At 34.8% G+C, this 13,963-nt stretch overlaps 2 protein-coding genes across 9 annotated transcripts; one reads left to right on the forward strand and one right to left on the reverse strand.

The window, feature by feature from the left end:
• The first annotated feature begins 383 nt into the window (after nt 1-383).
• On the forward strand, nt 384-6,595 carry LOC103842618 (probable RNA-dependent RNA polymerase 5). Of its 8 annotated transcripts, XM_009119265.3 has the most exons (17): nt 384-947; nt 1,044-1,176; nt 1,340-1,414; nt 1,627-1,807; nt 2,459-2,657; nt 2,748-2,835; nt 2,938-3,081; nt 3,169-3,192; nt 3,292-3,363; nt 3,454-3,560; nt 3,648-3,796; nt 3,876-4,098; nt 4,187-4,412; nt 4,496-4,644; nt 4,994-5,313; nt 5,418-5,578; nt 5,651-6,595. In XM_009119265.3, the coding sequence occupies exons 1-17, from the start codon at nt 433-435 to the stop codon at nt 5,885-5,887; spliced, it is 3,003 nt and encodes a 1,000-aa protein (XP_009117513.1). In that variant the 5' UTR covers nt 384-432; the 3' UTR covers nt 5,888-6,595. The 8 variants fall into 8 exon arrangements, 7 of the variants coding, with proteins under 7 accessions (XP_009117513.1, XP_033134718.1, XP_033134719.1 ...); XR_004450867.1 differs by having other exon boundaries at nt 384-1,176; nt 5,418-6,279; nt 6,322-6,595; XM_033278827.1 differs by having other exon boundaries at nt 384-1,176.
• Nucleotides 6,324-9,745, reverse strand: LOC103842619. Its single transcript, XM_009119267.3, has 14 exons — nt 9,301-9,745; nt 9,136-9,191; nt 8,883-9,057; nt 8,709-8,810; nt 8,495-8,566; nt 8,292-8,408; nt 8,046-8,123; nt 7,880-7,942; nt 7,688-7,784; nt 7,538-7,616; nt 7,243-7,457; nt 7,019-7,164; nt 6,797-6,919; nt 6,324-6,697 (listed from the first exon to the last, which is right to left on the reverse strand). Exons 1-14 carry the CDS (start codon nt 9,385-9,387, stop codon nt 6,545-6,547), a joined length of 1,563 nt encoding a protein of 520 aa, XP_009117515.2. The 5' UTR covers nt 9,388-9,745; the 3' UTR covers nt 6,324-6,544.
• Nucleotides 9,746-13,963: the final 4,218 nt, after the last annotated feature.

Genomic DNA, 13,963 nt, shown 5'->3' on the forward strand with positions numbered 1-13,963 from the left:
AATTGATCCTCTTAGCAAAAATGAACGGAAGAGACTGCGATGATTTTGAGAAGTGGCAAGGTAAAAACGCGATTATTCCCTCGAGCGTTTGTAGCAGGCAGGCCGGGCGAGAAAAGGTGTGGCATCTTTGTAATTATGGCGTTCGTGGTTGGACATATCGATAAACTACAAAACATTTAATAAACGACTATTATATTGGTTCTGGAACTGTATAAAATCTCGTGAGAGTCAAATCCACAAGGCAGAAGAAGAAAAAAAGAGATGTCAACTTTATGTTTGGTCAGCGTGTCGTCAAATCAAACAGATGACTTCCATCATCACTAACCCCAAAGAAACAAAACTTGAGAAGATGGAAACATCAAAACAACCAACACTCTCTCTTCTCACTCGCTAACCCTAGAGACAAAAGACACTGACTCTCAAAATTAAAATATGGTTACTAGTTCTTCCTATCTCATCTGCTCCAACCAAGCTTCTCTGCACTCAGAGATCGCTCTTTCGAGCAGCGTCGAAACCGTTCTGAAGAGAATCTACGGGAAACACAATCATCCTCCAATAAAAGCCGAGTCAAGACGGAGACTCTCTTCGATCCCCCATGAACTGGCTTTGCAAACGCTCAGTAAAGTTTTTAATGTGGAATATGTTAAAGGAACCCTTGATGGGTTCATCAAATATCTTCTTGACCAGACCGTTTCTTCTGTTTATGGCTCTCCGCTTCAGTGCTCAGGAGAGTCTCCGGTTCTGTCTCCTAGAACCCCAGGCAAAAAGTGTTGCAGGAAGGCCATTGTCGGAGCAGAGATGTCTCTTCTTGATTATGAAGTTCCTTCTCCCAAGTCTATGAAACTAGAAGTTAATGGAGGTTCTTCTCTACACATTCCTCCTCAGCTCTTAGCTTTGAGTGAGCTTGAGTTTAGGAAGGCCTTTCTGTTGCTTAGTTATATTCCAGGGTATGTATGTTTGGGATGCAAGTTTTTCCGTCAGTGTTTAATCTCTTTTTCTCTTTTATTAAGTCACCTTTTTGATGTGTTATTTATTTATTACAGGAAACATCTGGGCCAGGTTAATATAACTGCTGAGGAGATCAGACAATGGAAGGATTTGTCTATGGTTGCATATGAAGCAGCGGTTTGGGACCGTTTGGGCCGGCATTCTTGTCCATCAACAGACCGTAGAGTGGTTCTCTCTTCTCTTCTATTTGTTGTGTGTGTTTTTTTTTTTAAATGTTTGCATTCATATGGAGATAGGCTTTTGTTTGTTGGAAACTTAACATTCTTTTGTTTTTCAGACTTTGTTGTTGAATTTTACTAACTGTTTCATCTTACATGCTTACTGTTTCCAGTCGCTTCAGTGGGATAGCGGGAACACGCATTATTACCAATGCCATGTTTCTCCCGACGGTAGTTACAGATTCAAGGTTCAAACGACTCTCCAAACATCTCTCATGTGTTGCATATGTTCATTTTATTAGCACGGAGATTTTGGGGGCTATAAACATTTCTTAAAGAACTTTAATAAAAAACCTTCAAAATTTTTGGTGGCCAAGCCAAATGTTTCATTGGGATTGACCCCAGATCCGGCCATGTTAGTTACATATATGTTTTTCTTATCCATATACTGTGTTCATAGGGTCCTCTTATGGAGAACACTGGAACCCACCTGCACAATGTTTTGGGTGATGAGAATGTTCTTACCGTCAAATTCGCTGACGTGCCAGGAGAGGCAACCTATTGTAACGACATATACTCTACCTACAAAGAGATTGCCAAGAAGGGTATCATGCTTGGTTTACGCCGTTATCAGTTTTTTGGTGAGTTGTTTTCCTTTTTTCTCTTGATTGACAATCATTCATGTCATTGCAAGGTACTCTTGTTATACTGTTTGCTTTGTGCTAAGACCATCTCTAATGTATTTTGCTATTTTCACCTCTAAAATAAGGGAACTCTATAATAGAGGTGAGATATGTTCCAATGTATTTCCTTAAAATAACAATCTCTAAAATATAGAGTAAAAAATAGAGGAATGCTATTTCTTCTTCTATAAATAGAGGAAAAAATAGAAATCTCTATTATAGAGGAAGAAATAGAGGTGGGTTGGAGCAATTTCACCTCTAAATGCTATTATAGAGGTGAAAATAGCAATGGGTTGGAGATGCTTTAAGACCATCTCCAATCACACTCTATAATTTCCTCTATATTTCACTCTAAAATAGAGTTACTCTATAATAGAGTGAAATATAGAGTATTTTTGTTTTTTCACTCTATATTTGGAGTAAAAAAATAGGATTACTCTATATTTCACTCTATTATAGAGTAACTCTATTATAGAGTGAACCATTGGAGCAAATTTAACTCTATAATAGAGTTACTCTATTTTAGTGTAAATTATAGAGGAAAAAATAGAGTGCCTTTGGAGATGCTCTAAGAACTGCTTGTTTTTTTTACCTTTCATTTTTAAATAGTTTTCAAAGATGGAGGAAAAGAAGAGAAGAAGAAAGATTTTTCAGGAAAGGGAGTGAAGTGTTACTTTATACGCACGGACTCTACATCTTCTAATGACATGGGAAAACCCTATATCTTCTCTGGGAAGTCCATTCATGAAGCACGTATGCATTTTATGCATGTGCATACATTGCCAACTTTGGCCAAATATATGGCGAGGTACTCTGTCTACTAACTCATCTTTAAACTCTTCTAGAGATGTTTTCCTTTGTAATCAGAGTCACTTTTCTTTGGTTGATACTTCTTCAGGTTTTCTTTAATCCTGTCAAAGACTAGGAAACTTGAAGTTGACACAAGTAGGATTGCCTTTCAGCAAATTGATGATATACACTGCCATGTACTTTCCTTTAAATCATGTTTCCTTCAAAAACTTCGTTGCTTTCGCTATATGTTTTATTGACCTTTTAATTTCTCTCTCTCTCTCTCTTCCAATTTTTAGGATCAAAACAATAATGATGTTCTTGATAAGAACCAGAAACCTTGTATACATTCAGATGGAACTGGCTACATCTCTGAGGACCTTGCTCGGATGTGTCCTACTGATATTTTTAAAGGGAAACATGTCAGAAGCGACAATATGCAGGTCTTTTGTTCTACTCTCACAAAAGTTTTTAGTTGGCTTCTGTTCACACTAGTTCTCTAACCATGTTTGTTTTTAAATAAATCACAGGCAAATACTTATGGCAAAGAGCCGGTATGTTGTTCACTTTTACACTCTAAGTTTTTATCTCAATTCTTTATCACTTAACACAAAAGTAGTAACAGTTCTGTTTTTTTTTTTAAATTCCAACAGCCTATGCTGATACAGTTTCGGATGTTTCATTATGGATATGCTGTTAAGGGGACTTTCCTCTTGAATAAGAAAGTAAGTCCACTCTCTTTCATGTCAGATAGTCGAAAGCTTTTATAAGCTTTATATCCCTAAACTCTTTTTTTTCTCCATTATTTTGGGCAGCTTCCTCCTCGAACAGTCCAGGTTCGACCTTCTATGGTCAAGGTGTCTGAAGATCCAGCCTTGTATAATTTTAGCACTTTTAACTCTCTGGAAGTTGTTACTACAAGGTAAGCTAGCTGCCTCCCTCCTCTTTGTTATTTTGAAGATAGAACTTGTCGCTGTATATTCGTATTTGGTTGTTTCCATTTTTCCAGTAATCCACCAAGAAGAACGAAACTATCAAGAAACTTGGTTGCGCTACTGAGCTATGGAGGTGTCCCTGATGAATTCTTTTTGGATATCTTGCGCAGCACGCTAGAAGAATCCAAAACCGTATTTGATAACAAACGTGCTGCCGTTAGAGGTAAAGTTTGTTTTTGGAGCTGTTTATGTGCTTATTCAGTTTTAAAACAAAAATCTAAAGGTAACCTGTTTGTGCACAGCTGCTCGTAATTATGGGGATATGGACGAGTATAATGCTTTGCAAATGATCATGTCTGGTATACCACTTGATGAACCACACTTGAAGGATCATCTTTCTATTCTTCTAAACACAGAGAAGAATGATCTCAAAGCAGGAAAGCTTCTTGTTACTGAATCATATTATCTCATGGGCACTGTTGATCCCACCGGAAAGCTCAAGCAAAATGAAGTCTGCGTCATCCTGTATGCTACTACTCTTCAATATCTGTTTTCTCTAGATGTAGCTTTTAATTGGTTCATTGTTTTTTTTTTCTCTTATGTGGTCTTGTAGGGAGTCAGGTCAGATTTCAGGGGATGTACTAGTTTACAGGAACCCTGGACTGCATTTTGGAGACATACATGTACTGAAGGCTACATATGTTAAGGCCTTGGAAGAGTATGTTGGAAACTCCAAGTATGGTGTGTTCTTCCCTCAGAAAGGTCCAAGATCTTTGGGGGATGAGATTGCCGGTGGTGACTTTGATGGTGATATGTATTTCATATCCAGAAATCCCAAGGTAACCAACTGCTCCATCTTTGAAAGTAAATCATTCAATGCTTGAGACCTGACTTTTATGAACTGTTAATGTTTCTTGTTTAGCTACTAGAACACTACAAACCAAGTGAACCATGGGTGAGCTCTTCTCCTCCTAGTAAAATCTATACTGGTAGAAAGCCAAGTGAACTCTCACCAGAAATGTTGGAAGAAGAACTTTTCAGATTGTTTTTGAAGGCAAGATTTCATTCCAGGTACACGGTTTCATTCTTGGCTATGGTTCTATAAGAGGGCATATCAGTCATCCGAAAATTGATTTTTTTATATGATTTATATGATTTAGATCGGTTTAATTTCTTTTGTTTTATGTATCTGATTTTGATAATTTATCAAAATAATTTTATAATTAATGCAAAAAACTAAAATATCAATATATATATAAAATAAATCTCAGGTTCCGAATAATTCGGCTAGTCCCTAGTCCTCTATAAAGCGCCTAGTTATCGCCTAACGATTTTTTGAACATTGTTCTTGGCAAACTCAGTTTTGTGTTGAGTTTTATATCTTATGGTTAATACATGTCTTGTCTTCTTGGGTTTACAGCAACGTTATAGGGGCAGCTGCAGATAGCTGGCTAAGGATAATGGACCAATTCCTCACGTTAGGAGATGATAGAGTTAAGGAAACAGCTGAAAGGAAAAGCAAAATGGTGAAGACTATGCTAAAGGCTATTGATATATACTATGATGCTCTTGATGCACCAAAAAACGGGGCTAAGGTCGATCTCCCGTTAGACTTGAAGTTCGACAGTTTTCCACATTACATGGAGCGTAAAAACAAGAAAATCTTTAAGTCCACTTCTATCCTTGGATTAATCTATGACACTGTGGTATCTCAGAATGAAGAGGAACCCCCTCCATGTGGTAAAAGGATCTATCTATCTATCTTCTTTTTACTCTATTAATAGTCAAGAACCTTGACGAATATGTTTATTTTTAATGTCTTAAACTGTCTGTTAAAAATTCAGAAATCAAGAAACTCCAGTGTTTTGAAGATGAGCTGGTCCCTGAGTTTTACATGGAGAAATGTAGTCGCTGGTACCAGGAATACAAAACTGAAATGAGCCAGGCGATGGATGAGAATAATAAGAAGGAATCAGCTAGTGAGGTCATCCTGAAATACAAGCAGGTAAGTGTAGTCAACAAGAATCGATTACTAACGCTACTATATATAAAGGAACTCATTGGTGGAATGTATCAGGAGTTCTATGGTGCGGCAGGGTTTGAAGAAAGCAAGAAAAGCCTTGAAGAGCTCTACCTACAAGCATTGGCACTGTACAACATCGTCTACGATTATGCCATTATAAAGAACAAAGTTCGTTCTTGCGGGTTTGTCTGGAAGGTAGCAGGACCGGTCTTGTGCAAATTGTACCTTAAGAAAGCGGAGGAGAAGTCAATCCCTTGTTCAGTTTCTGTGCTCAAAGAGCTTTGGGGTTGAACAATGTTTACTGCTCTGTTCTGATTGGCTAATAGGGTGCGTGCGTGTTAGGCAAGTATCTTATTTAAGTAACCTAACTTGCAGACTAAGCTGGTGGTAATGCCTTTGGTTTTAGTTCTAATCTTAGATTCTTCCTCTGGTGTACTGATAATTTCGTGTGTGTATTTGCCTGTAGGATAATGTTAAATAAGACTAAGTTTATACGTCCTCAAGCTCCATGACCTTGTGGAGTTCAGTGTGTGACTCGATATAATAATGCAATTTCTCATGTTAGCCTTGTATATCCTGCCCTATTAATACTACAAAGATCAACTTATCTGTTCTATGCTTTTGCATTTTGGCTCGACCTTACCCCTTTATCTAGATCAATATACTTCGATGTACAATGTATGGTATAAGAAACAGCTTGAGCTTCAAACTGCAAGCCCTTGAAGGATAAAACAAACCGAAAGAAATCAATAAATTAAAATTTTCCCGAGGAATAATAATACCTTTCTTTTTCACCAATAAACATTTTGTACCCAAAGAAAAAGAAAAAAAAACATAAGACCAAATCTTCCCCTCCCCTTCCTGCTGGAAAAAGAATCACAAAACATATCAAAGAATCAATGATAACTTTGCTTCTCTACTGTACTGTATTAAACAAAACCAAACTTTTTAAACATCAAACTTCTTTGGTTGTCGCCAGTGAGCAAAATTTCTTCCCAACGAGCTTAAGAAGGAAGCTTTCTGTGGAGCTCCCTTCTTACCATACAAGTGTTTCCCTCCTAAATCAGTCTTTGCTGGTACCATATCATTCCTTCTCTCAATCTGTTATCACATCACATATCGCAAAGAAACATTCTCAAACAACACACTTTCAAGACCAGAAGAAACACTACTTAATAATAAGACACACACTTGACTTACCTTGAAAACCTTTCCATTTCTCAAGTGGTATCTAATTCCGGACCAGTTTATGGATTGAGAAAAGTGAGAACGGAACGCTGAGATCGGGTATAGGAAGTTGTCCACAAGCATTGCTATGAATATCTGCAACCAAAATTTTCCAACAAAAATCAAAACCGAGAAACCTTCTTCTACCTCTCTTATATACATTACTATCAATAGAGAGGGGTTGAAAGAACGTACAAGTCCCCAGTTGTAAGGTGCAAGAGAGAGACGGGGAGCTTCGGGGGATAACAGATTGCATAGCGTCACTTCTCTTCTTGTCAAATTCCACATTGAAAGAAGTTCGATGAAGGTGCAGATCGCCAACAGTATAACAAGGGACATACCTGCATAGAACCCTCATCCTTCTAGGTCAGTATAGAAAAGCATACAATCCTACTAAATAAGGGGAAAAGTATGCTCACCACCAGAAGCAACGGTCGTGTCTTGGAGGTGATGATAGCCCTTGATGTAGATTCTCAAAGCTGATGTGATGTGGATGACAGCCATAACATATGGTGCAACAAAACCCCATGATAGATAACAGTGGACGGCAAACAAAACCTTGTTCATTATCCAGTTAACGTTGGATATGTAAGACTCTAGCACAAAGGTTTGCTTTCTCAAGTAGTTCCAGTACCTAACAAAATAGGGAGGAAGAATGGTTTAGACATCCAAAAATTTCGTTACATTTTGGAGGATTCAAACAGGAGTATGTACCGTCCAAAGCTTAGATCACTTGCAAGAGGATGAGGGAAAACAGCAACAGGAGGAGATGTAATGAGCCTCTTGTGAGCACCTGGAGTAAAGAAGAAACTATCAACTACAACTACACATACAATAGGCATCACATCAGGCTACAAATGTTACCTGCTAGAGAGGCAAGTGTCATATCATCTGAGTATCCACCATCACGTAAGCCAGAGACAACACCATAGCGATCTTGTCTGAAATCATCAGCGTGCATCTACAAAATAGTTGTAGATAATCACCAAAATTAGAATGTAGCACAGAGAAAACAAAAAGAAACATTTATCTATCATATGCTAATTTCAAACATACCATCATGCACCCTCCCCACAAAAAGAATGTTCTCCCACCAGTCGCAAATCCCATTGAGCAAGGCTGTAAAAGAGAACATGCTAATATTAGCTCAAACATGGAGAAATAGAAACGGAACTACATTCTATACAAAACAGAACTGAAGGGAAGACAGATGTCACTGTACCATGTGGTACTCATAGATGCAATAACTTCCAAGAGTTCCAGAGGGCAAGTCTAGAGGATACCCAGTTTGAATAAATATCTGCAACAGATCACCATTTCTTTTAAATAATTTCACCAGACGGAAACATAACTAAAGACCTATTATCATTAGCTATGTCTTTGATACATATAAAAAATTACAGCAAGAGGAGTAAATTAAAAAAAAAAGAAGCAAATTAATTTAAGAAGTATATAGTTAGGTAGCCACCTCTGGATTTTTCTCCATCTCAGCGGTGAGAGCTCCAACTGTTCCAGGATGCAGTCTAACATCATCGTCCAAAAATAACACATATTTGGTATCTTTATGTATTTTCTCAGCTCCAATCTTCACCAAAAAAGCAGAAACCAAATAAGAAAAAAAAAAGCCAATAAATGAACAACATAACCGATAAATTAGCTGATGATACATACCAACTGATTATGAATTTTCTGGCTGCAAGTCGTTGCTAAACCAGCAACAACAACCTTAGCTTCAACATGATCCTGCACACATTTTACGCATTAATAATGAACAAAGCTATGAATGAAGTCAGTACATACTTCAAGACAAAATAAAGCCACATGGACTATGAACTGATTTTTTCATTGGTTTCCTGTAGAAAAAAAGCTAAAAGTGTGTGTGTACCTGATACATAGATAAGAGACGAGAAACAGCATGATAAGCAGGGTCTTCAGTACTTTCCACAACAAAAAGGAACTCCAATGGTCCACCATAGAGAGAGGTAATCTACACAAAACACACATCAATCAAGACACTTGTCTAGCAAAGAAGAGAAGAGAAAATGATAGGAGACTAAACCTGACTTCTCCAGTTGTGCAGATTGTGTTCTCCAAAACCTTTGAGAGGCATGATAACGGAGACTCTGGGAAGTTTAGCCTGCCTAGAGTGCTCGAGCTCATCCATATCTTGATAGAGAAACGCAAAGCTGTTTCCAGCTTTCACGCTGTTTTTGATTCTCTTAACCTCTCGGTTCCTTCGATAAAACAAAAAAAAACAAACATTTTGAGAAATAAAGAAAACAGAGGCGGAGGATTGTAATTTGAGAAAGTACCTGACGTATGCAGCCATTAACCAGCCTAGAGCAAGGAGTAAGCATATAACACATCCCTGAGAGAACGCATTTCAAGAAACAGTTAAAAAAATCATATCTTTTACATAAAGATTTCGTTTTTTTTTCCCAAAGCTTCGATCTGAGGAATGAGAAGAAGAAGCAGACCTGGATCTGAAGGAAGACGGCGAAAGGGGAGCAGAAGGCTCTGCTGAGAGAGAAGAGAAACGCATCCATCGAGTCCAATGTTGACATTTGAGAATTGTTCCCCCCTGCCTCCCTGCTCTCTCCTTCTTCCTCGCACGCGAAGACGATGATTGAGAAGAAGAAGAACAATGGAGGAGGGAAACTAGATTTTGAGATTCGTCTCTTTCTCTCACACACACAAACACATGAGGGGAACTAAATTAGAGTCGTGAAATTTGGGAGGAGGTGGCCATTGACGGAGCAGCGAGAATCCAGAGAGGAAACTGATTAACTTAATTTTTCAAATATGGTTTAGCCATTCAATCATCGACACATCCCCTTTTCTTTCCTTTTTTTTTTTAATTCCAAAATTAAACATTTACTATTTTAATTTTAATATTTTCTTCTATAAGAATTAAAATTTTTTAATTCAGATTTGTCACTCTACATTTTCTTTTTCATTTTTAGCAATCTCTACTTATTAAGAAGGTTTAAACTTCCTGGCCTCAACTTAATAAAGAAATATATTGGGCCAAAATGTATAATCTTAATAGTTAAGACTTACCACTATCTACATTCTTTTTGTGAGCACTTTCTACTTAAATAAGAATGTTTTTCTTCCTGTCCTCAACTTAATAAAGAAAAAAAAAACAATTTGGGTGAAAATGTTAAGAAATTTTATTTTGCCAAGACAACTTTATGTCCAAGACAATTTGGGTGAAAAAAACAATTTTATTCTTTTTAACCAAAAAAAGAAAAGATATTCTTTTTGCGCGTTTATAAAAGTATCATCAATGTGTCATTCCAATTTTTGTTTTTTTTTATCTACAGGGCCAACCGTTTGGAATCCGCGTGAAAATAAGCCTTTTGTATAAATAATTTTCTTTGTGGACAGAGCCTATTTTCGGAACACTCGTATGAAATAGTATTTATTTTGGTTCCTAAATTTTAAATGATTAATTTATATATGGAACATGTGGTATTTATACTATAATTTTGGATAAAATTATAGTTATAGTATATTTTAGGATTTAAAATTATAGTTTATTCTAGGATCGGCTAACACACTATATACAATATACGTATTGGACGAGTTTCTGCTCTTCATGACTTTTTTAATGAATTATTTGTAAATTTGGGTTAGTGAATACTGATTCACCTAAATAATTTCCTTTTTGCAAATATTGATGAAATCTTTTAACCGTTTTTTTTGTGCGCCATAACATCTTTTCACCGTTATTAACGTATATCATAGTGAAAAAAACTCCACATTAATGATAGGGTGAATTAGCCAAATGACCAAATTTGAAAAGGAAATTAAGTGTATAGCATTGATTTTGACATAATAAAGTCCATAACAATTATGTCAACTTCTATCCGGTAATGCCCTTTTTTTTTTCAAGTTGCCAGTAATAGAGAGAGAAACTGATGACATCACATTTGACACCCCACAATTAATTATCACCTAGTAAATACTACTTTAATCCAAACCTCAACTCTAAAATAATAAACCCTAAACTTTAAACACCACCTTTCCATTTAAATACTAAACCCTAAACCCTAATTACTGAACCCTAAACCCAAATATAAACTTTAAACCCAATTATCAAAATCTGAAAATAGTATATAATATTATATAATATTAAACTAAATCCAAACAAAACTCCTCAATGCTAAACTCAGACCTAACTTTTGAATACTAAACCCAAAAATGCTATCACTAAACCCAAATCTAAACTCCCACCTTCCAAATACTAAACCCTAAATCCTAGTCACTAAACCCTAAACCCAAGTATAGAATATAAACCCAAATAGAATGGAACAAAATACATAGTATAGTATAAATTGGTAAGTAAAAAAAAACACTCTTTTTTAATCGTCAAATAGAACATACATAATACGGTCACTAAACCCAAACATCAACCCCCACCTTCCAAATACTAAACCCTAAATCTTAATCATTAAACCTAAACCCAAGTATAAACTCTAAACCCAAATAGTATAGAACAAAATAAATAGTATAGCACATATAGTTGTAAACAAGAAATTGATAAATAATAAATTTATCAAACAATCGATGGTACAATAATACAACAACCGTAGCATACTATTTAGTTTGGTACTTGCGAATTGTACAAAAATATAAGAATCGTACTATACTATAATTTTCTTTCACTACATATAGTATAGTCGACGAGTTCATCTTCTTCACATCTTCCTCTTTTTACAGACATGGTGATACACACATTCACTAGTCGAGAGTAATTATTCTTCATCATACCATATCAATACAGCATACTATAACAATTTAAATAACAATGAAAAAAATCAAGATGAACAACATTGAAAAAAACTAAAAAAAAAAAAATTGTGATGTCACCTCGTTGTTGTCTACGGTGCCATCTTCTCCTCCAAACTCAATTCCATAAGCCCAAAATCCATATTATTTCTTAATCTAGTGGTTTGTGTTCGTATGTATAAAAAAACAGAGATTGGAGGAGAAGAGGAAGAAGAAGAGGAAGAGATGTGGAAGAATTATAACCACAATTTATTAAATTATTTATTTAATATTTCTTTTGATAAATAACTCTCAGCAGGTCACACAGGTTGAATTGAAGGGTAATATAGCATTATTACATAAAATATATGTACTGTAGATGAAAGTTAGGGGTTTTAGTTATGTAGTGAATTATAATTTGTTTGAAGGTTATACAGCCAAATTTCCCTTAATGATATCGCTTATTTTGCTAGCTGCGTTAGAATACTTTGCTCGTAACCTCTTTGAAGTTTTACTTTCTAGTGCAGGATTGTTCTCAGAGTTCATCTAGAAAATAGAAATATTGGTATTTTAATACAAAGTAAATTTGACGGCAAAGATGCCAGAATGTTATGCCGAATCTCTCAAGGAGAGGGACCATCATGTTCTCCTTTTCAAACAGAGTATCACCAGTGGTGACAGCTTAGATACATGTGTATTTAAAGAAAAACTTTATATTATACGTGACAACCCAATATCATTTCGTATACATTTATTTGTAATTTGTTACTCATAAGACCAAATCATTGATCTCATTTGCGAATTTAATATAGGTATAAGTATATCCTATGCATCTTCTTCTTTGATGCGAGTGTGACTATATAAATGTATATATATGATTTTGTTCCCTTGCTATGTTTTTTCAAATCAATATTTGGTGAGAAACCTAGATGGCTTAATGTGAACCATGATATTAGGAGTATCTTTTGATTCATACCAAATTCCTTCTCTCCAATCCAAATCATCTAGTCTCTTTTGTGGAACTTTATCTCATATATTTGTCTCAAATGTATGCTTTCTCAATTGCAAGATTATTGTCTAACAATAGTAAACTCTTGTTAATTACTTTTAATTTTGATGCATCAAATTTATTAAAAAACCAAACTAAATTAGATGCGCTTCTAGTTTAGATGAGCTCATTGGGATGCTAAGTTTTTTCTTTCTTTTTGGTTAGTTTATATAAATGTATAAAAATAGGCATGCTATATTTGTGTTATAACTTATATATAAGCCAACAAAACTATTTTTATTTTCTATCAATATTTTTGTTATTCTTTCTTTGAACTATTCTAGAAATTTTGTTATATATTTAAGAAGCTAACTAGATTTTGACCCGCGCTTGAAAACGCGGGTTTGATTTTGTTTTGCTTTTCATAATTATGAAATTTAGGGTTTGAATCGTATAATTTTGAAAATTATATCACTAATATATAGGTCATTTGCGTAAGCACAATTAATTTGTATGAAATTAGATCACGCATTTGCGTTTTTGAAGTTTGTTCGAAATTTGTTCAAAATTTGTTTGAAGATTCATTTGTGTGTAAAAATAGTATAGCAATTTGAAACTAGGATAAATATAGTGTTATTAGTAATGATTTATATTACATTTAATTGTATGTCTATTAACAATCAAACTACCAATTATAAAACCAAGTATTAGAATATTTTTAATTTTTTATATAAAAATATCTATAATGTAAATCTAAACTACAATTTACTATTTTATAAGAGTATCAGAGACATATGTTCCATTATTAAAAGTTAGATTTTTAAAAGAATGTTTTATTCACATATATTTCTGTAAGTTATGTTCTTAAGTATTTGAGCTTTATTCTATTTTAAATTTAATGTGGGTCTCAATTTAATTATGTTTAAATTTTTGGTCTTATTAATTTGGGATTTATCTGTGTTAGAAATTAATTGTGTAGTCGATGGTACTATGCTCTTTGCGGGTGAAATGAATATTTCGATGTTTTTATAAGTGGGGGAATGAATATTTCGATAAAGTTAAGTTATAAAAGGTTGTGCTTTGGTTTTGGTTCATGTAATTTATTTTGTTTGGGTAGGGTGGTTTAGCAATCGATGATTTAAATGGTTAAGAATAAATAATAATGTATCCAGTTTGATAGTTAGAGTAAAAATCGCTTATATATAGGTAAAATATCTTGTCACATATTGTTATAATATATAGGAGAAGTCCAAAAAAATAAAAAAAGAAAAGAGTCAAAACAATTTTTTTAAATAGATTTATTAAAATTCCTTCCCTTTTAATAGTATTGATAATTTCAAATGAAGTTTTTCTTTTGGGGAAACCACGGCCAAACAATC

The sequence above is a fragment of the Brassica rapa genome, chromosome A09, assembly GCF_000309985.2.
Source record: "Brassica rapa cultivar Chiifu-401-42 chromosome A09, CAAS_Brap_v3.01, whole genome shotgun sequence".
Lineage (NCBI taxonomy): Eukaryota > Viridiplantae > Streptophyta > Magnoliopsida > Brassicales > Brassicaceae > Brassica > Brassica rapa.